At 27.3% G+C, this 26,701-nt stretch overlaps 4 protein-coding genes across 4 annotated transcripts; 3 read left to right on the top strand and 1 right to left on the bottom strand.

Moving 5' to 3' along the window:
• Positions 1–20,717: 20,717 nt before the first annotated feature.
• Positions 20,718–23,732, bottom strand: K444DRAFT_561893 (alpha/beta-hydrolase). The gene is made up of 3 exons (XM_024876965.1): positions 23,064–23,732; positions 21,658–23,004; positions 20,718–21,600 (listed from the first exon to the last, which is right to left on the bottom strand). The coding sequence occupies exons 1-3, from the start codon at positions 23,313–23,315 to the stop codon at positions 20,977–20,979; spliced, it is 2,223 nt and encodes a 740-aa protein (XP_024736438.1). The 5' UTR covers positions 23,316–23,732; the 3' UTR covers positions 20,718–20,976.
• Positions 23,733–24,523: 791 nt separating this feature from the next.
• Positions 24,524–25,008, top strand: K444DRAFT_613132 (uncharacterized protein). Its single transcript, XM_024880289.1, has 3 exons — positions 24,524–24,805; positions 24,864–24,922; positions 24,982–25,008. The coding sequence occupies exons 1-3, from the start codon at positions 24,651–24,653 to the stop codon at positions 25,002–25,004; spliced, it is 237 nt and encodes a 78-aa protein (XP_024736437.1). The 5' UTR covers positions 24,524–24,650; the 3' UTR covers positions 25,005–25,008.
• K444DRAFT_405582 (uncharacterized protein) lies at positions 24,800–25,712 on the top strand. Its single transcript, XM_024872558.1, has 3 exons — positions 24,800–24,922; positions 24,982–25,074; positions 25,124–25,712. The coding sequence occupies exons 2-3, from the start codon at positions 25,001–25,003 to the stop codon at positions 25,509–25,511; spliced, it is 462 nt and encodes a 153-aa protein (XP_024736436.1). The 5' UTR covers positions 24,800–24,922; positions 24,982–25,000; the 3' UTR covers positions 25,512–25,712.
• K444DRAFT_497337 (uncharacterized protein) lies at positions 25,535–25,921 on the top strand (the record flags this gene model as incomplete). The annotated part of the gene is made up of 1 exon (XM_024873302.1): positions 25,535–25,921. A coding segment is annotated over one exon (387 nt), but the record flags the coding sequence as incomplete, so codon positions are not given.
• Between the last annotated feature and the right edge of the window lie 780 nt (positions 25,922–26,701).

Below are 26,701 nucleotides of genomic sequence, written 5' to 3'. Positions count from 1 at the left end.
ATAAGAAGTATAATACCCGGTAAGTCTTTAAGAAGCTATTTATAAAAAAGGGCCAGATCTTTTAGGAATTCTATATCCTATTCTTAAGATATATAATAAATGGAAATATTAATCTATAGGACCTCAAGAATAACCTAAATAATAAGCTTACTTAAAAGCTTTAAGAGGCTATAACTATATACTATAATAACCCGGCTATTTATATTACGGAGTTCATATAATACTATACTATAAATAACTAGTAAATCCGAGCTTATTATAAAAAGAAAGACTAGATATCCAAGAAAGCTAATAAAAGTATAAATAAGCCAAGTTTAGGAGGCGCCTCTTATATAAAGCCTGCCTCCAAGACCCTAGTAATAGATAAGCCTGCTATCCTAAAGCCTGAATCCTCAGATCTCAAGTACTATAACTATAATAAATTTAGTTATATATCTAGAAGCTATCTAGAGCCTAAGACTAAATATATAAAGCAAGTCTTAGTAGCTAAGCTAGTAGTACTTATTATAAGTAAGCTATTTAAGAATATAGAGTAAGGAAATAAGAACTTCTAAAAGAAGTCTTTTTTTTAGAATTATATTATATAAATATAGTAGAAATTAATTTGAGCTAGTTACTAGGAAATAAAGCATTTATATTTTCTTATATAATTAGTAATAATAGATTAGGTATTAAGACTTCTTCTCTTATTAATACTAGAATAAATAGATATACTTTTATTAATTCCAAGTTTATAGAAATAATTAAATAATTTCTAGATATTAAGCTTATTTAATTAGTATTATCCTATAATATAAGAGGGTTCAATAATAAGTAGGTCGCGTCTATTACTTACTATATTAAGCTTATACTTTTAATTAATAGACGGAAGGTCCTAGTACTTATACTAGTTATAGGACTAGAAAAGTATAATATAATTTTGGAATAATAGTAGTTTATAAGTACTAGTATCCTAATTAATTATAAAAATAGAAAATTAATCTGGCTAGATAATTAGCCTAGAAAAAAGAATTAAGATAAGGTCCTAACTACTATATATAAGAACTTGAAACCTGGGAAAAGTAACTAGTACTAAGAAGATATAAATAAAAGAAATAAAGCTATAGCTATAAATAAGTCCTAGAAACCTTAGCTTATAAAGAGGAAACTCTCTTATTCTTTTCCTAACCCGGGTTCAGAAAGCCATATATAGTAAAAGAATTAAGCTTAATACTATAGAGAAATACAGGTAGTTTTAGGAAATATAGAGATTTCTCTTAAGCTAGAAATAGGAATATTAAAATCATACTATTTAAAGAAAAGCCATAAGAGCTAGTTAAGGCTTATAATTAATATTATAGGTATCTCGCTAGCTGCTTTCTAGATAAATCTATAGAAAAAGAAGAATCTTTTCTTTATAATATTATTTTTCGAGATTAATAAAGAGCTAAAATTATAGTAAGAGAATAAGTTTATTTCAGGTAAATAATAGCCAGGAAAGACAGAGCTATAATAGCTAGTAAGAGTCTTATTAGAGAAGTTTAAGGATTTTATAGATATCTTCTTAAAAAAAAGTATTAAATATCTTACTTTTATATTAATTATATAATTATAAGATTTAGATTAATAATTCTAAAGATTTAGAAAGCCTAGGGTATTTCCCGCTTTATTAATAATTAATCTATAAGCTATAGGAAATCAAGTATTTCCTTAAAAAGAACCTCTAATAAGGTTTTATTAAGCTAAGCTAGTTTCTTTTTATATTCCCGATTCTTTTTATAAAAAAGACTAATAGAGCTCTCTAATTCTATATTAACTATTATAAGCTAAATAACTTAATATAAAAGAATTATTATTCTTTTTCCCTTTTTTATAAGATTCTTATATAGCTAGCTCAAGCCAAAATCTATATAAAGCTAAATATTTAGTAAGTATTCTATTAGATTTAAATAGACCCAGAATTAGAAAAACTTATAATATTCTATATGAGATATAGGGCCTATAAGTATAAAGTTCTTTGGGAAGGCCTAACTAATAGCCCTATTATATATTAGAAATATATAAATAATATTTTCTTTAATTATTTTAATATCTTTTATATAGCTTACTTAAATAATATCCTAATTTACTCGGATAATTCCCTAAAATATAATAACTATATATAAAAGATTCTTTAGTAATTACGGAATACTAGTCTCTAAGTAAATATTAAGAAATTAGAGTTTAAGATTACTTATATAAAGTACCTAGGCTTTATTATCTTTACTAGAGGCATTAAAATAAACCTAAATAAGATAGTAATTATTAAGAACTAGTAATTACTAAAGATAATTAAAGAAATATAAAGCTTTCTAGGTTTTTATAACTTTTATTAGTATTTTATTACGGAATATAGCTATATAGTAAAGCTTCTAATAGCTCTAATATATAAAAGAGTTCCGTTTAAGTAAATAGATTAGTATTAAGAAAGTTTTACTAAGCTAAAGCAAGCTATATTCTTGGTACTAATTCTATATTACTATAACCCAAACCTTCCTATTATAGTTAAGACAAATATATTAAATAAAGTTATAACTAGTATTCTCTTATAATAAGACCCCTAGATAGTACTCTAGTACCCGGTAATATTCTTTTCTAAGACTATATAGTTAGTAGAACTAAACTATAATATTTATAATAAAGAGATACTTACTATTATTCTTTCCTTAATTAAATAGCAAGTAGAACTAGAAGGCCTATAAAAAGTATTCTTTATAATTTACTTAGACTATTAAGTTCTCGAGTATTTTATAACTATAAAAAAGCTCTTAGTAAAATAAGCTTACTAAAAAAAGTATTTTTTCCGCTATTATTTCAAGCTTATATATTAGATAAGTAAGTTAAATAAATAAGCAAATACCCTAAATAGGAAATATAAGAATATAACTATTTAGGATAAAATAATAATAGCCTACTAAACCCAAATTCTTCTCTTATAATAAAAGATTAATAATAATATTATATAGGATCTCTAGTTAGTTCTAATTAAGGCCTTAGTAAGCCCGGCTTAGGAAGAAACCCAGTATAATAGTATCTAGCTAGTAAATAAGCTATTAAGTAAGAACCGAGAATTACTAGAGCTAGAAAAGCTACGGAATAAGGCAAGAAATAAGAAAAAAGGCACTTAGATACTATAAAACAGCCTTCTCTTATAATATAGTAAACTATTTATACTTAATAATATAATAATATCCGAGATACCCTTATATATTACTTTTATTTAGGAGGCATATATATAGCCCCTAATAGGATACTTAGAATAAGTTAAGCTTTAATAGCTTTTTTAGGCCCGCTATTACTAGCCAGGTCAAGATATAGATATTAATTAGTATAGGGATAACTACTATACCTACTAATAATTCCATGTTTCTAGAAATAAAAAGCTAGGGCTCTTGTATTTATTACTAGTCTCTAATTACTCCTAGTAGTATATATTAGTAAATTTTAAGAAATGTCTAGAAAGTAAAAACAAGTATAATATAGTAGTAATCTTTATTAATTACCTAGATAAGTGCCCTATTATAATTCCTATCTAAGATATAGTAATAGCTAAAGAGTTAGTACTTCTATTTCTTATTTATATAGTTTATTAAGTTAGTATTCCGGAAACTATAGTATTTAATTAAGGCCCCTAGTTTATATTAGACTTCTAAAGCAAGTTCTATAAATATATTAGTATAAAGCCCAAGTTATTAATTACTAATTATTTCTAAACTAATAGCTAGATAGAGATTATTAACTAGTATTTCGACTAATAGCTATATTTCTATATAAATTATTACTAGGATAATTAGGACAAATAAATAATAATAATTAATTACTAGTAAGTAGCTCTAGTTTATAAAACTATAGGCTAATTCCCGTTTCTTATAAAAAAGGGCTATAAACCGCAAATATTATTTAATTAGGGAACCCAAGTATAATTAGATATCCCGAAGGAAAAGTTAAATAAATAAAAGGCAAAGGCCCTAGTAATATGGCTTTATGAATTATAGTAAAAGATATAGGAAAATATAATACAAATATAAGAATATTATATTACTTAAGCTAATAAATATTACTAACTAGTAAACTTTAAAATAGGAAATAAGATATGAATTATTACTAAATACTAGAAAAATAATTATCCGAGCCATAAGCTAGCTTACTAAATAAAAGAACTATATGAAATCCTAAAATAAGTAAGATATTTCTTTAGGCTCAAGCTTCCGGAATTAATAAGAATATATCTGGTATTTTATATAGAGAAGCTATATAAAGACCTAGGTAACTCTCTTTCCGGATAAGTAAATCCAGAGCCTCTATTATTAGAACTATAAAATAGGGAAACGGAATATAAAGTTCAAGAGATATAAATAATAAAACTGCTTTATAGGAAGCTAAAGTACCGAGTCTAGTAAAAAGAATAGGACCTAGATCCAGAGTAATATCCTGCTTCCTTATTAAGTAATAATGCCCTAGCTCTTTAAAGCTTCTATAATAAGAACCCTAAATAGCTAGAACTGCCCCAGAATCTCCCCTATTAGTTAGATTATACCAAGAATAATATATTACCGGAACCGTATAATATAGATAGAAATTCTTTAAAGTTATATATAAAAGGCCCTAGCCTTTAATATGTGGCCTATAACTTGGAAATTTAATAGAGACTTTCGAAGCTCGGGAACAAGCTTACTTTAAGAGAGGAGGTAATATTACGGTTATTATAATATATAATACTAGTAGGAATTAGACTAAAGCTAGAGAAATATCTGGTATCTAAGAGAGGTATCTAGTATCTAAGCGAGGCATTTATAGTTACCTGATTATTACACGTGACCCCGAGCTTAAGCTAGTACGTGGGCCCGTATATAGCTCGCAATTATTTAGATCCGAGGCTCTTTCGAGATCCTCTTCTCTCTTTAGCTTTGAATTATTGAAATAAAGACAGTCTAATTATGCTTTCCAGGCCCTAGATCTTGTACTCGTAATATAAATATTACAGTGTGTATCACGTGTGCGGCTAGTCACGTGATGCGTACTATGCTCTCATATAGTAGAATAGCTAATAAGGCTTCTAACCTTATTATTATATCTTTTGGTCTAATTACTCATATAATAAAGCTATTTCCCTGTATGTATATCTATTAGTCTAAGCGACTCGTAATACTTGTATTTTTTTTTATTTAAAAATAAAGTAATATCTATTTTTAAATAGTTTAAAAAAGCTTAGAAAGTAAAATATATTATTTATTCTAAATTAAGGGAAATAAAAACGAGAGAGTTTAGTAAGAGTAACTCTATTTTTAAGAATTCTAATTTAGTAAATTCTGATTTATAAAGCTATTAAAAAAAAAAGAGAAATTCCAAAAATTATATAAGAAATCCTCAGGTAATATTTTGGCTCTTTCTAGGCCTTACTAAAATACTAGTTCTATTTTAGGTATAGTTTATTAGATTTATAATTAGAAAGAATATTTTTTAGAAAATATAAAACATTTTAAATATAATAAATAAACTTAATAAAACCCTAATAAAGCCAAAACTATAAAAGAATTAAAATATTTATAGAAGCAAGTTTATATTATTATTATAGAGAAATACTCTAGAAGAGATTTTCTTAAGAAATAGAGAAAAGAAAAGGCTAAATCTTAAATATTAATAATTTTAGCTATAATAAAAAAGATATATTATTTTATATAACTATTTAAATAAAATTAATATAACTAAAAGTAAATATCTTAGAAATATATAGTAAATTCAGTAATACTAAATTATATTATAATTTCTTTAATAATAATTAGATTTAAAACCGGGATTTTATTATCTTAGCTAAATATAATTAAGAATTTATAATCTTTTATGAGAATAGATTTAAAATTTATTATAAATAATTATAATAAAATATATTCTTTTAAGCTTTAGTTCTATAAATATAAAAATATTAGCTTTTATAGCCTCGTTTTTAATATAGAATTTTATAAAGTAACTATTATATAATATATAGACTATATTAAAAAATAATAGATATTATAGAAAAGAAATTATAATAAGACAAAAACCTATATAAAGTATATTAGAATACAAAATATAACTTAATAATAAAATAATAAAATTAAAAGTATAAATAATAAAGTATAAATAGTATATAATATATAAAAGAAATTCTTTTCTAGAATTATAGAAAAACTAGCTTTTTTATATAATTTCTATAAGTTATATATAAAAGGCTATAGCTTTTATTATATAACTAAAATCTCAAAATTACTAAAATAATATAATTTTTAGAAAATATGACTTATTATATTATATCCGATTTCCTATTTATTTATATTTGTTTCTTAAATACTAAAACTAATAGAAAAATCCTATTTAGAATTCGAAATAATAAAATAATTAGGATTTTCTTTTATTAGCTAATTTAATTTCTTTTTAATATATCTAAAATAAGATCTATTATTCTTAAATAGTCTTATTTTATATTTCCGAACTTACTTAAAAGTAATTCGAACCTGCTTAGCCATATTCTTATACTAAATCCGATATAGTTCTTTATATTAATTAATATCTGCCTTTAATTATTACTTAATTTCCGCTTTTATTATTAGGTATTAAAGAGGCTTATTATAGTAAATTATATTATAAATCATACTAATATACTTTAAATAAATAGCTCTTTCGAATTTCGTATTATTTATAGTATTCTTAAATTAACCTTTAATAAAAGAAGAAAGCTTTAGATAAAAGACTTTAATAACTATTAGTTTACTAGTAATATATAGTACTATTATATAGGCGTGAAAATACTAGTTATATTAGTTAGTAAAGTTATTCTTTTTTAGAAGTAAGGATTATAGTATTATAATATTAATATGTAATTCCTAAATCTGCTAAGCCTAAAGGGGTCTAGTCTACTAGTCGAGTTACTAATGGGATGCAAGGTCATATAACCATATCCCATATCCCATATCCCATTACTCATATCTTATTACCTATATCCCGTATTTCATATCCCGTAACTATATATATAACTTTCAAAGAAATAGCTATACTAATACTAGAAACTCTCTAAAAACGCGAAAAACAATATCTCTCTCTAATTATATACAAATTCCCTAATCCGGCCTAGTACCAGATTTCCCAAATACTTTATATATTTATATTACTTCTGAGATTTTAATTATATACTAAAGGCCATAGCCTTTTATATATAACTTCTCCTTCTATAATATCCTCCTATTCTATATATCTATTTTCTGCTTTATTTGTATTTAACTTATTCCTCTATATTTAATTATATGGTATTTATATTAATTAGGTACTTAAGGGTATTTATTAGCTTTAATTTTATTATAGAATTAGCAGGATTTAATTCTCTCTTAATTCACTTAACTTCTGCGATTTCTTATTATTCATATATCTAGCAGAGGTATATTATATTAATTATTAGGTATTTCTCTCGAGTAGTACCCAATTTAATAAGGTATTTATATAATAACTTCGAATCTATATAGATAACTAGTAGTAGTTCTATTTCTAGTACTTTATTAATTATAGATTTAACTAAAGTACCTATATTAAAACCATAAGCCATACTATAAAGTTCTGAAGCTAGAATGCTTCTAGTAACTTTCTTATATTTAGTAGAGAACTAGTAAATAATATTAGTATATCTAGTTCTATTTACTAGAACTAGAATATATCCGATTTGGGAGGAAAGATCTCTATTATTTATAAATAAAGTATTTATAAAAACGATTAAATATAAGAACTCCTTTACTAGCTTTATAAATCTTAGTCCTCTAGTAATATTCTCAATTTGCTATTAAATATGCTTATTAAATGCCTTTATATTAGTTTCCGAGAGTTTAATAGCTTAAATAGTAATTAATAGGTTATATAAAGCTTCTAGTTAATAGACTAATATAATATATACTTCTCTAGCGCATTAGGTAATATATTAGTCCTTAATAAAGAGATTTTAACGAATTGTACCCCTACTACTTATAATAATAGTATTCTTTATAGAAATAGTTTAGAGATTTTTATACTAGTATTTTTATATAAAAGTAATTCTAATAGTATTCATATAAATAATACCTCTATTAAACTTGAAATTATAATTAAAAGTAAGGGATTTATATTTCTTAGCCAAGAACTTAGCCTTATAGAGCTTTAGTTACTTTATTTTTACAAAATTATTAGTTCTAATAAATAAGGTATTATTAGTTTAAAGGCTAATAATTCCGAAGAGTTACTTGCTATAAAATAGGTAAGAGTTATAAGTTAACTATTTTATAGAGAGCTCATTAATATAATAGGAATAGTAAGTCTTAAACTAGTAGTTTCTAGCTTCTAGTATATTATATAGTAGTTTTATAACTTTTAGAACAGAATTATTCTTTAGATTTAGCTCTCTAGTAAGTTTATAGAGTGAGTTAATATAGAAATTATAATTAAGTAAAGTTATTAATTAGATATAAGCTTATGAGATATTATATAAATATAATTCTATAGTATCTATTATTATAGTAGTAATATTAAGAATAATTCTCTGGCTAATATATTAGATAATAGGTAATTATATTAATACTATATATTTCTTATTATTATTATAAGCTTGAATAACTAGTCTCGATTTCTTAAACTCTTTTTTTATATCCTTATTCTTAATCTTATTAATAAACCGGGAATTAAAGATATATATTTCCTTTAGTATCTGAGATCTAGAAGTAACCTCAAATATGCCCTTTTCCAGGAGGCTAGTAATTTTAATTTAACGGGAATTCTTATATAGTTTATTATCTTATAAGAATACCGTAATATCCGGGGTCTTATAAGAGCGTTCTCTATTATACTTTAGTAAAATAGCAAGAGAAATTATACCTGTATTACCTTTGGCCTTATTATTAGATTCGGGAATAGGTTTAGGTTTAGGACTATTAGTAATAACCTTAATATCTAGCTTAAAGCTTTTAAATTTCTATTATTATTTTCTTAAATACTACTAATTATTATAATATAGTAAGTAATAGGATATTATATTTAGTTATTTAAGATAAAGTACTATAAACCAAAAGGGTTAGGATAATACTATTAGGTCCTATAGAGTTATTAATAGCCTTAAAAGCTATTTGGAATATAGTATTCTTATTAATTTTATTAACTTTGGCTATAATAATAAAATAGGTATATTAGATTAGGCTATAATAGTATTTTATAATTCCAATAAAGTTATAAGCTTCTATGGGAATAATCTTAACCTTGGTTTCTATAGTATTTGCAAGCTAAGTAAACTTCTTATTAGTAAACTGCTTTCTGGTATCTACTATAATCTAATTAGGAGGGCCTAAATAGTTATTAATCTAGTATTACTTAAGTATATTTTAGGTATATATTATACTAATATTCTAGAGCTATTAGCCGGCTTAATATTAAGTGCCTTTATTAATAATATAGAGTATAGGCTTATTAGAAATATAGAAAATATTAATAATAATAAAGTAATTAAAGCTAATATTATTTCTTAGATTAAACTTGAATTATTTGAGTAATTAGTTATATTTCTGGTATTATTTATAGTATTTTATAAGATACTTAAAGGCTTCTATATTAATATTATAGCCTGCTTATTCTAGTATATTTCAGAGCTTATTAATAAATAGATAATTAAAATAATAGTATAAATATTATAATTTGATCTTTATAAAAAAGCAGGAATTATAAGTAAAGAATTCGGAAATAAAGCCTTATAGTATAGTATTCTAAAGCAAGAAAAAGTATTCGAAATATTATATTACAGGTATATATTTTCTAGTAAAAGTAATAAGATAATTAGTAAGATTATTAAAATAGATTTCTAGCTTATTTATACTAGTTAAGCTAAGTAAAAATAAAGTCTTTAAAGATATAATATAGAATTATATTTGCCTAATTAGTATATTTATTATTATAGATCTAATAGAAAATATAGATCTAATACTAAACTAGATATTAACTTAATCTTTAGTAGTTTTATTAAGTTTAATACTATTATTAGTTTACTAGAGAGCTTGGAATTAGTTAGAACTAGTAGTTAAGTATCTGGAGGCTCCGGTATTAATTACGACTTTATAAAAGTAGTAAATATTATATCTTAATATACTATTAATTATAAAAGTCTAGGTATCTTTTATTAAGGGTTTAATAGGTTCTAAGGCATGGTTTTCGCCTATTATCTAGTATATAAGGGAAAGAGAAATAAGGTTATTTATAAGAGTATTAGCTATAGTTATTAGTAGAATAAGAGTAGTAGAAGTAGCTAAAAGCTCTTAACTAAAGTAAAATAGAAATCTAAGTACTATTTCTCTTCTTTATTTATTTCTGCTAATAAAGCCTTAAAAGCATTATTTACTAGTTTATTCTTATTATTCTTATTACTTTCTTTGCCTTTAGCTTTAGTAATATACTATATATAAGTACTACTAAAGCATTTATTAAAGTTACGAGTATTTCGAGATCTAAACTAATAGATATTTCTATTTCTAAATCGAGTCTTCTTAGTTTCTTATTTCTCTAATATATGCTTCTATAAGTAGTATTCGGGTTTCTTATATATAAAATATAATTTCGGGATATAATTATTATAATTATAGAACTTGAAGTAGTTATTACAGGTTCCGAAATTATAGCTAGGTCCGTATTAATAATTTCTGGAGAAATAATAGCTTAGAGAATTCTAAGAATAGTATTATTAATTAGTAAAGAAGATTTCGGAATTAGCTCATTATTTGCTCTTATATATAATAATAAATAACTAGAGCTTATTAATAAGCTAGCCGAGATTTATAGAAGGGTTTGAGATTATATATTTATATATCCGGAAGCCTTAGTAAGAAGTAATAATTTTATTATAAAGGAATTCGATATTTTATAAGTTAGATATAAGACTATATTATAATTAATATAGTTTGTTAATTAGTAGTTAAATAGTCTCAAATATTGTTTTTCCCGGAAATTTAGCTATTATAGAAGCTAATATAGTAGTATTTTACTTGTCTAAATTCCGATATTTGAATCCAGGGCTTTTAAAGAAGCTATAAATATTAATATAAGCCTCTTTATATATATATTAAGAGAGCTAGTTATTATAGAAGTAGTCTTAAGCTAGTTCCTTTAGTATAATAGGAAAAGCTTGTATTAGTGCCTCTTATAGAAGCTTTATATATTAGTAAATATTAAGGAAAATAGTGAGTTTATAATTAAAATTACTATTAGATTTATTATACTTTTATTCTTTAGTATAAATCTTAGTAACTTTTCTAATAAGTTTTATAGTTAAAGGAAATTAGGAGTTATTCGGATATAATTATAGTAGTAGTAATAATAAGAGTATATTATTTGCTTCTAGAGCTTTTATACTAGTATATAAATCTAGTAGAGATATAGGATATAGTAATAAAAGAAGTAATAAAAGAAGTAATAATAATATAGGAATATTAAAGATAATAGGTTCTAGGTACTTATTCTTTATAAAAGTAATAAAGCCTAATAGAATTAGTTCCTTAATAAGATCTGGTCTGGCTACTAATATATCCTCATTTAACTATATATACTATTTATTCTTTTTTATAATAATATATATGGTATTTATAATAGTATTAGTACTACTATTCTATTATATAAATATAGTATTTCCGGGAGTTCGAATTTATTAAAGTTCCCTTAATAAGTAAAGTTCTTAAAATTATATCTAAATAGCTTCTAAAGGTTATTATTAACTATTTTATAGAGAATATATTAAAATAGCTTAGTATTTAAGAACTTAGTTATCTCGTCTATTTTAGTAAAGTTTAGGTTAATCCCATATTTCTACTTTCTTACTAATTCCTTGAAATTATTATTATTTATAAAGTAATTAGATTAGATAGATCTAATAAAGGAATTATCTATTATAGTATATTCTGCTATTATATATTTTATAGGCTTATATCTAGTTCGAGATATAGTAGTTTATAAGGAAAGTAGATTTATAAAGAAGAGAGTAGTTTATAAAGTAAGTGATTTATAGAAGATATTATGTTTAAGATAAAAATTTCGTCTATAATAAGAAATTTAGAAAGTAAAATTTAAGAAGTAAAATATCGAGATTCCGGGAGGACTTAATAGTTCTAAAGCTTAAGAGCCCCAGGGATTTAAAAGAAAATGGTTTTTGAAAGAATTTCATAGGAGTTAAATAGAAATGAAATAGGATAGTTAAATAGCTAACCGTTTTAGTACTTGGCAAGATTAAGTACCCTTTCTGCCTATATAACCGAATTACAAGTAATAGAACTAATAGATATTCCCTCTTTTAATATAATATAATCGGACCTTAGTAAGATTAAGTGTCTTTCCTGCCTATATAACCGAATTATAGGTAATAGGATTAATAATTATTCCTTCTTTGACTGGAATAATGGCTTTGCCTCTAAGTAACTGAATCTTAGGCAAGTATAGCTTAATTCTTCCTAATCTATAAGTACTAACTAATTAGTATTAGTTTACTAGTAATATATGGCACCGTTATATAGGCGTGGAAATACTGGTTGTATTAGTTAGTAAAGTTGTTCTTTTTCAGAAGTAAGAATTATAGTATTATAGTATTAATATGCGATCCCTAAATCTGCTAAGCCTAAAGGGGTCTAGTCTACTGGTCGAGTCACTAATGGGACGCGAGGTCACATGACCATGTCCCGTATCCCATGTCCTATTACCCATGTCCCATTACTCATATCCCGTATCCCGTGTCCCGTAACTATATACGTAACTCCCAAAGAAATAGCTATACTAATAATAACCTTATAGGAAACTTTATTTTTATATATTTTATTTTTAATAGAAATTAGACTTATTAGAATTATAGTAAAAAGCCTATTAAATAATAAATTATTATTAAACTATTTTTTAGTTTTTATATTATTCGAGAATTATTACTTATTTATAATTTCAGACTTATAAATTACCTAGCTAAAGGTATTTATTTATCTAGTTAAATAGACTATATTTAAAGTTTTTTCTTTTATTACTTTTAGTAAATATTTGCTTATTTTCTTTATTATTTCTAATTTAAAATTATTAGAAATAAAAAAGTAATTAATATTCTTAAAGAACTTTTTACTAAAGATAATAGCCTTTTTATAGTTTATAAGAAAAATATAGCTAATATTTTAATATTCTTTACTAAAATAGAATTTACTATTTAAAGCTTTAGTAATAGCCAGATCTTTAATATTGCCTTTATATTAATTATAATTAATATTTCTAGAAATATAATATTAGGCTAGCTAAAAGTAAATAAATAGGTAAATAAAATACTTATTTAATATCTTATAAAATCCGAGCCATATTAATAGATTTACTATTAAGAATTAAGAAACTAAAATAAAATAGCTATTAATTAGATCTCTATATTTTATTATATTATCTTTTTAGAAATAGAATTATAATATTTCTATTTCTTATATTAAGAGCTTTTAAATATTAAGCTTTTTAATTTATTTCAGGTAATTTTTCTTATAAATATAACTATTTATATATAGATTAGTAATACTAGACTCAGAAATAGAAACTATAATATTAAATTAGAGCTATAGATTTAAATAGAATTAATTAGAAATATAATATTTATATTTATATTTTTTAATTTCCTAGTTTTCTAAAAAGAAATCCTATATTTCTTTATTTATTTAAGTAATAAAAATATGCTTCTTGCTTTTAGTAACTTTATAGATCTTAGTAACTAGCTTTAGAGCATTTTTAATAATATAAATATCTCTTATATTAATAAAGAAAGTATTAATAAACTATTAAATATATATTTTATAGGAAGCTTTAAAGAATCTATTAGTAATTTTATATATAGTATTCTCGTTTATAAATAGGTTTCAAAATACTATTATATATTTCCTTAAAAGTATATTTATTCTATTAAATTAATATTAACTTCTATTTAGCTAATATCTTATAGATATATTTATTACCTTTAATTTCTCTGAATTCAATATCCTTAGTCTTTTATTTCTTGGTTTTAAATATAGTTATAGGAGTTTTTTTAGATAGTATTTTTCTTTTTAAAATAGAAGATTTCTTTTTATTTACCTCTTTTATATTTTCCTTTATTTTATTAGTTTTATATTTAGACTAGTACTCGGATTTTTACTATTTATTAGAAGTTTTAGGCTTAGTTTACTTTTCTTTCTTATAAGGTTTTTCTTAACTAGTTATACTAATAGAATTATTACTAGGCTATATTAAATTAGCTCTATTCTTATTAGCTAGATCTAATTAAGTTAAAGCTAAAATTATAATAGAGGCCTATTTTTTAGACTTATTTCGGAAAGCAGAAAAAGGCTTATTATTATAAACTTCCTTAATTAGAATTCCGGAAGCTCTAAAGATATATTATCTAGCTTTAAGAATATTAGCTAATAATAGCTTAAAAACCAATTATTTAGGTCCTAAAATAGCTTTAATATATTTAAATACTTTAGTAATATCTAATTTAATAAATATACTAATATTCTAATATTTCTTATTTTTAATATATTCTAAAATAGCTTTATATACTGAGACCTTTATTTTAAAAAGAAAATATAACTTCTTATAACTATTTTTATTAAGGTTATTATAGATATTATTAATATATTAGCTAAAGGCTTTATTATATAATATAATTTTATTCTAATTCTTGGTTTTCAAATTATTTACTATAGTTTTAATCTTATTAAGCTTCTCTTATTTGCCTTTAGTAATACTTTTAATAATATTCTCGAATTCCCTATTATTAGCTTAATAGTTCTTTAGCTTTTTTTTAGTTAATTCTAGTCTAATTCCGTTTCTAATAAAGGTTTTCTATTTTAAGAACTTATTATATATATTACTTAGCTTATTTAGGATATTTATATTAAATTTAGTAATTATAGTTATCTTTTCTAATATTAGTAGGCCTTTTATAACTACTTAAGCTTCCTTAATATTCTAAACTTTAATACTATTAATTTATAAGCTTTTATTAATACTATAACTTATAAGAACTAGCTATTATATTTAAATTCTATTATTAGATTTTATTAGATTTTATATAATTTCTCTAATTATAAAAGTAATTAATTACTTAAAAATATAATAATAAATAACGAATTAAAATAAAAGTTTAATAATTATTTATAAGTAAATAATAAAATATAATTACTAAACTAAAATATTACCTATAATACTAGCTTTATAGAGGCCCTAAATTAGCCTATAAAAGGCAAAAGTATAAAATAATATAAAATACTTATATTATTAATTCTTTAGTAAAGAAATATAAAATAAAGAATATATATTTAAAAAATATTAAAAGAATTATATATTAGATTTTAAAAAAAATAAAGCAGGCTTCTAATATCTCGATTATTAATATAATATATATATTTGGGATTTAAGTGCCTTATTTCTTATATATATTTATATATAATTTCAAGAAAAATTATTATATTATTTTTATTTTATATAAAAGCTAATTTTAATTTTTTAAAACTTTATATATAATATAATTTTTGAGTTATTTTAAAAAGCTTTCTAGAATAAGTATTAAAAAAGCTTTAAAAAATAAAAAATATTAATAATATATTCTTAAATTAGATTCTTGCTATTTTATTACTTAAATTTTAATATTAATATATTAAAATACTAAATTATACCTTAATATATCTAATTTATATAAATAAATATAGCTAAATTTTTATTTATTTTAATTTTATATTATATTAAAATACTATTAAGGTTTTATATATTTTATATTTAAATATATATAAATAAACTTAATTATATAATTATATTTTTTTATAATTTCCTAAATTAAAATTTAATTATTTTAAATATAAGGCTAATAAGATTTTATTATTAATTTTAAATAAATAATAGTTCTAAACTTATTTAATATTATTTTATAAGTTTTTAAAGTATTAAAGCTAGAATAATCATTAATATAGCTATTTTATAATTTAAATAATTAAAACAAGTTTTATTTTTTAATAAATAATAATAATTATTATAAAAATAAAAATTTACTAATTATTCTTATAAATAGAAATAAAATTTATAGTTTATTTATTATTCTTATTTTTAAGTACTTTATATAATATTATAATAAAGATATTAAAAAAGCTAATAAAAAATATTTATAAGAAATATTTAATATAATATATAAATTAATATAAATAAATAATAATATAATTATAAATAATAATATAATTACGAATAATAATATAATTACAAATAATAATATAATTACGAATAATAATATAATTATAAATTATATATATATTATAAGATATTAGAGCGAATTATTACTATTATATTTAGAAAGTATAATAATATTTAAAAAGTATAGTAATATTCAAAAAGTATAGTAATATTTAAAAAGTATAATAATATTTATTTTTAATTAGTAAAAAAGATATTTAGTTTTAAGTATTTTATAATAAATTTTTTAAGAATTCTCGATTATTTTTAAGTTAATAGTAAATTTAATTATAAGATTTTAGAAAATATAATTCGTTTTAAGTTAAAGAAATTTACTAAAAATAAAAAAGCTCTTATAATACTTAAATAATAAATAAAATAATAAATTTTATAAAGTAGTTTATAAATAGCCTAAAGTGGGTTAATAAGTAATAATAATAATAAGTTATAATATTAAGAAATTAAAGAATAAATTGGATTAATTATTTAAATAAAAAATAAAACTATAAAACTATAAATATAAAAGCTTAAAAAAAAGATAAAGAATATTTTATTATAAAAACTAGATAACAAATATAAAGTATAAGTTTTTAATTATTAAACTAATAATAAGTAATAATAAATTTATAATATTTTATATATATAATTTATTACTTTATAATTATATATTATAAATAATAATATAAATAATATTTATAAAATCTATAAAGTATAAAAAGTAGTTTATATTATAATAAATATAATAACTTTTTAATTTTATATAAATTCGCAAATATAATAAGACTTTTATTAATAAAAATATAAAAGAAAATAATTTTATTATTAGAATAAAAGTTAAGGCTTATAAGCTTTAGCTAAAATAAAACTAATTATTATAAGTATTAATATTAGTATAGCTTATATAAAGAACTTTAAAAGAAATTAGTTATTATTATATAATATTTAGAAGTTATAATTATAAATTATAATAAGTAATAAAAGAGCTTTATTATTATTAATAAAGATATATAAAATAAAGATTATTTATTTCGATTTATTTTTATAGGCCTTAAAGATATAATATTAGATAAAGCAAATAAAAAGAATCTTATTATAAATAAAATAAATAATTGCTTTAAAAACGAATTAATAAAAGAGGAATTAGAAAATTATAAAAAAGTATTATTATATTAAGAAGCTCTAGATTCGTAAATTATTTTTATTATTTAATTATTAAAACTATAATTTCCAAATATAAATTATATTTATATCTTATAATAAAAATTAAAAATAAGATAATAATATTAAAAGATATTAGTATGGCTTCTTTATTTATTTTATTTAAAAGAAATATAAATTTTATTAGTTATAAATCTTTTATTTTAAATATTAATAAAAAGAATTTTTTATAAATATATTAATAAATTATAATAATATAATAATTAGAGTTTTCTAAATTATTTAAAGTTCTCTAATTCGAATATAATAAATAATTTATTAGTTATTAAGCTAAACTTTATAAACTAAATAATATATTCTATAAAAAAAGTAATAAATAAAATCACTAATATATAATATTAGAAAATATAATTTATTTTAGAGTTTGCTTTTAAAATTTAAAAGCCTTTTTTTAAGTATTTTATTTTTTGGGTTTAGGTAAATAATATAATAACTTTAAGAATTTATATTAAAGAATTAAAGAAAACCTTCTGGTTCTCAAATTTAATAATAATAATATTAATATTAAGAAACTTTTAAAAAGATAGCCCTTTAAAGAAAGTATAAAGAAATAAATTCTAATTATTAATAATATAAATAATTTCGTATTATTTTATAATAAAATAAATAATAGTATCTTATTATTATTATTATTTAAATATTTTTTATTTAGTACTTTTAAAGAAATTCTTTTTATAATTAAGAATTATAATATTATTACTTAATATATTACTTAAATATAATTGAAATTAAAGAAATAGGTTTCTCAAAATTAAAGGAATTTCTATAAAAAAAAGTCTTTTAAAATAAATAATTACTTAAAGACTAGAATAATATAAATATATTATTAATTTTATTTGCAAATTTATTACTTATAGTTATATAAGCTATTATATATTTAAATTCAAAAGATATATAATTTTATAAAAAAAGTAATAAAAATAAGATTATATTATTATAAATAAACTTTAAAAGTAAATAAAAATATTAAGAAATAAATAATATAATAACTATTATATGAATTGTTTTATTTAAATAAATTTAATATTAGAATAAACTAATAATAAATTATATAAGATTTATTATTTATATTAAAAAGTAAAATATTTCTTGAAATCTATTATTAGAATTAGTTTTATTATAAAGAAATAATATATTTAGTACTTTAAAAGAATTTGAATTTTATAAAAAATAATAAATTCTATAATATATATTAATTAGTTTATTTAATAATTTAGAACTAGATAAGATATAAAAAGCTAATATTAATTTAAATAAAAATAACTTTAAGAAAATTAGTTAATATTATCTTATATAATAATTATTAATATAAAAAGAAATAAATAATATATATTTTTTATAAACTTTAAGTAACTAAATTATTTAATTTACTAGAAAAGTTAAAGAAAGAAAAATTCGATTTATTAAATAAGATAAGGAAATATTAGTTTAGTATTATATAATATAGCATTATAGCGAAAATATATAAATATATATTAGAGCTAAAAATAAAGGTATTAGGGAAAAAGTACTTTAATATACTAGTAAATATAAATAGCCTTAATTTAATATTTAGTAATTAAAAGAAATATAAAAAGGCCAGAAAATATATCGAGAAATATTAGCCCTAAAAAAGGAGATATTAGAAAAGAAATACTCTAAAATACTAATTATAATAAATAATCTCGATTTAGTGTTTAGTTTTTAGGAAAAATATATAGAGGCTAAGAAGATATTTCAAGAAATATTAGCCTTAAAAAAAAGATATTAGAAAAGAAATATCTTATAATATTAGGAAATATAAATAATTTTAACCTAATACTTATTTATTAAAGGAAATATATAAAGGCCAAAAAGATATTTCGAGAGATATTAGCCTTAAGAAAAAAGATATTAGAAAAGAAATATCTTATAATATTAGGGAATATAAATAACTTTAGTTAGATATTCAGGAAATAAAAGAAATATATAGAGGCTAAGAAGTTATTTTGAGAGATATTAGAAAAAAAGAATCTTGAAATACTAGTAAATATAAATAAGATTAGGGAAATACTTTATTACTAAAGGAAATATATAAAGAGTAAGAAAATATTTTAAGAAATATTAGCTCTAAGAAAAAAGATATTAAGAAAAAAGTATTTTATAATATTTGAAAATATAAATAATTTTAGTTAAATATTTAGGAAATAAAAAAAGTATATAGAGGCTAAAAAGATATATTAGAAAATATTAGAAAAAGAATACTTTATAATATTAATAAATATAAATAAGGTCAGAGAAATACTTTATTACTAAAGGAAATATATAAAGACTAAAAAGACATTTCGAGAAATATTAGCTTTAAAAGAAAAGTTATTAGAGAAAGAGAACCTTATAATATTAGAAAATAATAGCTTTAAAAAAGAAAATACTTAAAAAAGAATATTTTGAGATATTATTTATAATAAGTAACTTTATTATATATTTTTATAAATAAAGGAAATAAAAAAAAATAAGAAGATATTATAAAATATATTAGCTTTAAAAAAGAAAGTATTAGAAAAAAAGTATTTTAATATATTAGTTAAGTACTTAAAAAATAAAGGAAATATATAAAAGCCAAGAAAATATTTCGGGAAATACTAGCCCTAATAAAGAAAGTATTAGAATTAGAGAACCCTTTAATATTGCTTATTATATATTACTTAAGAAATATAATTAATGAGTAAGAGAGGCTAAGGCTAGGGAATTAGTAAATCTTCTTATCTTTTATTTTTATTATTACGGTTTTTCTTTTATTTAAGATTAGGAAAATAGTAATTCTTTTTAGCTTTTATTTATATTATTACGGGTTTATTATTATTATAATTATTTTAAAGTTAATATTTTTAATAATTATTAATAGAAAAATATAGTTTATGAAATAAGGCTTTTAATATTAATACTCGAGTAAAATTGCCTTTTAACTTCTATAATACTATTCGTTTTTGAAATTGCCTCCTCACTTGAATTACTAGATGCCATAGTATTATGGTTTATAATACTTAGGTTCCTGCTCTCGGTTAGCGTGCCAGTCTTGTTAAAGACTACCATGTCAAGAGCAGAAGCCTCTTGAAACGCTTCTTCACTACGGGCTCCCTCTAGCAAATGCTCGAAGGCTATAGCAATTTAGTCATATTAGTTGCATTCTCGCACAACTCGAAGCTACTAGTGTCAGCATCAAATGATAATACTATTAAAGTCTGGGACGCGGCTACAGGCTTCCTCTAGCAGACTATTACAGTTCACGGTTATGTCACGAGTTTATTATTTGATATTTCAGGCTTGACCCTTATTATAAATATCGGCCGAATCAAGGTAAAAAGAACTAAGCTTTCCAGTTTGTCCGAATCTTTTAAAAGGCCAGTAGTAACAGTGACTAGAATCGAAATAAAGTCAACAGAACCTCTCAAAGAATGACCGCGCTCCAAACTCGTGCACAAGAGCCCATCCAGCGTTTGGACATACTATATAGCCAACACTTTCATAACCGTCGAGTGCTCAACACCTCCATTCTCAATGACCAAGACGCGCCACCAAAATCCCTTGACCAAGCACAGGATCTTCCCCGCCCCAAAACTTCCACTTCCTAGCAGCCTCCTGCATCTCCTTCCAAGCCCTCAACCTCTTCGCCTCCACCGCAGCCCCCATACCCCTCTTCGCCATGTACTCCTTCCCATCAAACGGTTTCCACGGCCACTCATCCCTCTCACATCTGTCCCATACTCCATCTAACAACTCCCTACCCTTCCCGCCCTCCACCGGCGGGCTGGGCACCTTCCCTTCCGTGAAGTACGCTCTCACTTTCTCAATCGTACATTTCGACACGGTGGAAATACTACAATGGCCTTCAGATTCCTGCTCAATAAGCCCTGCACCAACGAACTTCTTCGCCATTTTCACCCCCGCGAACAACGGCGTTACGGGGTCGGCGCTATTGCTGATAAAGAGCAGGGGGAACGACGTTTTAATCGGCTTGAGCTTGTGCGCTGGGTGATCATCCCAGCGCATCGGTGGGTCCACCGCTTCGATCTTCCAGCCATCGCAGCCGATCATCAGCGTCATCCAGATGTCGGCGAAGGAGGATGAATTGGACATTTGTTCGAACACCGTTTCGAGATTTGAGAGGGTTTCATTCAGCTATTGATGGTTATCCTCAAAGAGAGCTCTTGAAAGTTGGGGCTGAGGCAGACCAACCGGATACCGTTTATCACTGCACATGATGGCGGCCTGCGCGTCGCCGGGATAAAAACGTGCCGGCATTGGCGCTGCGCAGAAGTCTCGAAGGTCAATTCTGGAAGGGAGATATACGAACTGGCTTAATAGTTCTCCAGTCCCTCGGTCAAAATCATCAAGTACCATAGCGATGAATGGGAAAGTTCCCATAGGGGAATAGAGCGTTGAGAACAGAATCAATTTGACGAGACTGTCACTAATGGCAGCCGGCGCCTTAGTCTGATGATCGACGAAGGTGATAGGAGTCTTCTTGATCTTGGCCATGATAGCGTGGAAGCGGGATTCAATATCTGTGGCTTTGTCGTCTTTCCGATACAAAGCACATCTTTCTTCGGCTTCATAACAGTATTTAAAGAATGAAGCGAGAACTTTGTCGGCGTCTCGAACACTGTCGACCCAGACCGGTCCAACGTAGTGGTCTGCATCAATGACTCCATCCAAGATCACTCTACCAACGCGGTCAGGGAACATAGATGCGAATGTGGCTCCAAGAAGTGTACCGTAGCTGAAACCCCAGTAAACCAGCTTGCCCTTTGTATCAAGACTCACCGAGTCTTGATCATCGACCACTTGTTCTGCCCGAGCAGCTAGACTCTCGGATTTTCCATCCGCGTCAAAAGCCTCGTCTTCCAGCCCATCAGTCCAAGCATCCCAAGCATCGATGATACTAACCATGTCTCTAGCAACGCTTGGAGTATCTATGTGTCTTAATATGCTATCTTTCCCGTATAACCCATCCTTCTCTCCACACAATTTCGCCAGAGCTCTGGCACGAACATCCAGTTTCTTTAAAGAGTCGGAGCTCGAGTTGACGACTCCGATTTCCAGACCAGTGAGCTGCCACGTCAGTCTGTGGGCTAAGCCACGAACGTAGTCCTCTTTCTCTGGATCTGGAGCCAAAACCAGGCTCTCTTCAGTTGCAAGCGGGTTGGAGATGGAGTCAGCGCTTGGGGTGTAAGGTGGGTAAGAGAAACAATCCGCCCGTGGAGTCGTGGCTCCGATTCCACGAGGATCGAATCCAATGACATCCTGATCGGGGCCGACAATCTGGTGGATTCGAGGACCAAAGCCCATGACCATCCCGACGCCAGAGCCACCTGGACCACCGGGGTTAAGCAGCAACGGCGATTTAGAGTACTTCTTAGATGCAGTGTGATTATCGCCAGGGAGCATGGTGAGTGCGATATGGACTTTTGGATTGTCTTTCGAGGCGTTCAGGGAACGATGATAGTCCATTGGCACAGTGAGACGTGCACAGAGGAATATCTCGAAGCATGGGTGCCATTCCAGCTTCTCGCTGGGAATGATCTGAATCGCAGTCAGTATTTGGAAATGATTCGGACATAGTTGGGTGAAGGAGTAGAGACATCTTCGAATTCCAGTTGCCCCCAGCGATTAAATGCTCCTCCCGTTTCAGTCGGCCCACAACTCGGCCCAATAGCGTGTGCATGTATACGAATATACGACCACGAGATCCATATAATCGCAGCGAGTATTATTCCCGTGACTATATGGCGCCCCTTCCGATGAGTATCGGGAGGGTTATGGAGTGCGATCACTTGGGTTAGAAGACCAGTCTTCTCTTTGTTTAGATCCTGTTGGAATGTCTTTTGGTCCATCTTCGCGCTTGTTATCTCCAAAGGGGGAGATGGCGACGCGCAACGGTCAATGTAGTATTGGATTCTGGTGTTTTTACGGGGCAAGAGCACGGGGCAAGAGCGCGGGGCACAAAGTGTTGCACCTCGCGTGCGGACTCTCAAAAGAATGACTCCTTCCTCTAGGCACTTGTGGGCAACGTAATATCCAGCGATAGTATCGTTTTGCCTTCTCCTAACGGCTTCGATTTATTTGTGGTTTTATGACTGCAACCATGGCTGATTCAAGGAAGGACAGCATGGTGGACGATCTCATTTTCCAGCCGCTTCGCGTCTTCTCCATCAGCTGCCCAGTGGGCCCAGACCCATGCATCAACTATCAAAGTTTACTGAACGAGCGACTGATAAAGCTACCTGATAAGCTCCTCCGGAGCTTCTGCCTAATCTAGTGAGTCATCCAGCGACTCATGCCTTCGAGTATGTGACTGATTCTCACCATCTTCGTCGTTTATATGTTCCACTAATGGCACGGCCGCCTTCAGCCAATACGTTTGGTGGTTGAGTACCGTTGGTGCATCCTCCCTACGCGTGACGACTAAGTGTCCATGCAGGATCGGGAAATTCCAGCAACCCTGACAATCCATAGGGAAAGGTGATTTGTTGATGGGGTCTCGAAGGAGCCTAAGGTCATAATTGGGAATTGTGGGATTCGAATCGCCCCACGAAACATCGTGAAGTAATTGGCGCTCGTAACAACGGCTGTTTCAAATAGACATCTCCAGCTTTCTACGGACTCCCTGGTGGTGAAGCACTGAAGTGGCATGATTTATGGTATTCACTAGGCGTCACATCAAAGGCCGAGACCTTATGAATTGGTTTTCTACCGAGGCAAGGCTATGAGACAAGCCAGCATTATATCATCGACAATCAGGCGCTGTGGATCAGAGTATGTGGCAGGCATGATGAATCAACGAGAGGAAATCTTCGCACATGTGAAATCTTTCGTGCATGTGCGACGGCAAACTCCTTGAGAATCAGCTGGAGGCCATGTGATCCAATACGCCAAATCGCAGATTTCAGAAACGACTCAGCTAACGTCACCCAAAAATCGTGATAGGCGGGATGTCGACCTATAGGGGATCCTTGCTTCATATCCACGTATAGCACCCCTCCTCTTTGTCCAACCCACAAGGCGGGCTGAACACACCTCAGAGTTGCTCCCCAGTAAGTCGTCCTCTACTCTGCTATACATAATCCTACTATCTCATTCTTTACGAAAATTTCATCTCTGGAATGCTGATATTTTCAAAGCATCTTGAGAGCTTTGTCTAACTATACTTAACACTCACGAGAATAATTATGGACTCGTCTTTCAAAGATTACCAGGCGTGGTTCTTTTGCTGGCTTATTTTCGGTCTCCTGGTCTGTAATACCAGTAGTGAAGACAGGTTGAGTATACGACCAACCATCACAGCTGCACCATTTCTGGAGGATATTCATCAAGCACTCAAAAGGGAAGCGATTACTCTCGACCTCAGCCTATGTAACGAAGCAGTGTGCTCATTGGTACAGTTCCCGGACGGGTACTATTGCACTCAGCGTCTTGGGATTTGGGCGACTTGCTGTCCGAGGTGAGCTTTCCAAGCACAGCGACCTCAAGTTTACAATTCTTAATGTTCCAAACAACCAGGAGCCAGATTTGCTTTCCTATGACTACCTGCATTCCCCATGCCTCGCTCTCCAGCGGGACTAGCACAGCTTCGAATCCCAATGCCATTACGTGGTAAGAAATCAGCTTCGTCAGATGGACATGTGAGATTAATCCGCCATAGTTCCGATCCCGCCTCCCCAATCTGCAACACCTACATTTTTGCCGCTTACTCTAGCCTGACGATGGCACTGTGCGAAGCCATTAGCGTGGTCGGTAGTAATACGTTTACCTTCCCTGATACCTTCTCATTAACCTCACCTTCAACATCAACTTCAACACCGACTCCAACACTGAAGCCTGCTCAAACGTCTCATATTTCGGCCGGGGCCATCGCCGGAATCGCAATCGCAGCTGCTGTAGTGGGTGGCGCCCTTGTATTCGCCTTCTTTTACTTCTTTCTCCGGGCCCACAGAAGCCGAAGCGCACCTCCCCAAGATCTGGCACGTGCAGCTCCTCAAAATGCAAAACCCCATGGCGCAGAGCTCCCCACTGACCATGTGGGCGAATGAGCAACCACTGGCTCCAGCGCAGCATGCAGTCCCTCTCCCCCGACGAGCAACGACTCTCCCGCCTCTACGGCAAGCTCCCTTCCAAATCCGACCACCTAGCCGAGCACCTCAAAGAGTGCAAATACTTCGACTGCGGTGACTACGGTCTCTCCAAAGCCGGAAAAGCCAGTTCGGTCGATACCGGAAGCGTTGGCTCCCAGCATCCTCTCCCAGGGAACATCCCACATCTCTCTTCCCCCGGCATAGGCAGCGCAAGCCAGGGCGGTAGTGGCAATAGCAATGTTCAGCCGGGAGTTGCTAGTGGTTCACAGAGTGGAAGTCCGGTTAAGGAGAGTAGCCTTTTAAATACGGAGACGAGTATTGAGGAATTGGAGGACAAGGATAAGGTGGTTGACAAGGCGAATGATAATGTTGGTCCCCTACCTACGAAGGACGGTATTCCGATCGGAAGATAGGCAGGGACTCGGGGGTTCCGGAGGCTTGTTTGGGAATTATAATGGGATTATCATTGATGCTCTGGCGTTTAAGGCTTCGACAATCGTTGTGAGTGACTAATTAAGCAAGAAAAAGTTTATTGTTCATGCCGGTACCAGTGCTCTGGCCCCATTACCATCTCAATCAATCCCAATTCCTGTCGGTGTATTGCCTCGGCCTCGTCGTATTTGCCCTGCCTGCCCAGCACTGCTGCTAGGTTGTTCATGCTCGCCAGCATCCCCGGGTGCTCAGGCCCTAACACTGTTCCGTACAGTTCAGCCTTGTCAGACTTGCCTTGCCTCCGAACCTGGTCCAATACCTTCAATCTCTGTATATGAGGTTGTATATGTGCGATTTTGCGGTTCTCGGGAGTGAGGATGAGCTAGAGTGGAAGGTAGAGAGGCTGGAGGCGGCTCCTCTTCCTCCTCCGCTTGGATAGCATAGGCCACCGTCTTTGCCGCTTGTGATAGGCGATCTGCTGCGTTATACGCATCGCGGCGATTGTCTCTCGATTGTGCAGGTACTTGTACCGAGCATTAAGCCATTCGTATTACTACTGCCAAGGCGGCTAATCGTCTCGATGCGTGAGGAAAGCTATCCGGTTATTTAGCCCGGGATTCTCGATGCCGAGCGGCTACCATGGGAAGAGCTTCTTCCTGCGTATCCGTGCCTTTAGCTATGCTCGGACTTTAGGTACAATGCAATAATGCGGGCTG

The sequence above is a fragment of the Hyaloscypha bicolor genome (genome assembly GCF_002865645.1).
Source record: "Hyaloscypha bicolor E unplaced genomic scaffold K444scaffold_83, whole genome shotgun sequence".
NCBI lineage: Eukaryota > Fungi > Ascomycota > Leotiomycetes > Helotiales > Hyaloscyphaceae > Hyaloscypha > Hyaloscypha bicolor.
The sequence above is the reverse complement of the archived record's forward strand: the minus strand, read 5'-3'. Positions and strand labels throughout refer to the sequence as shown.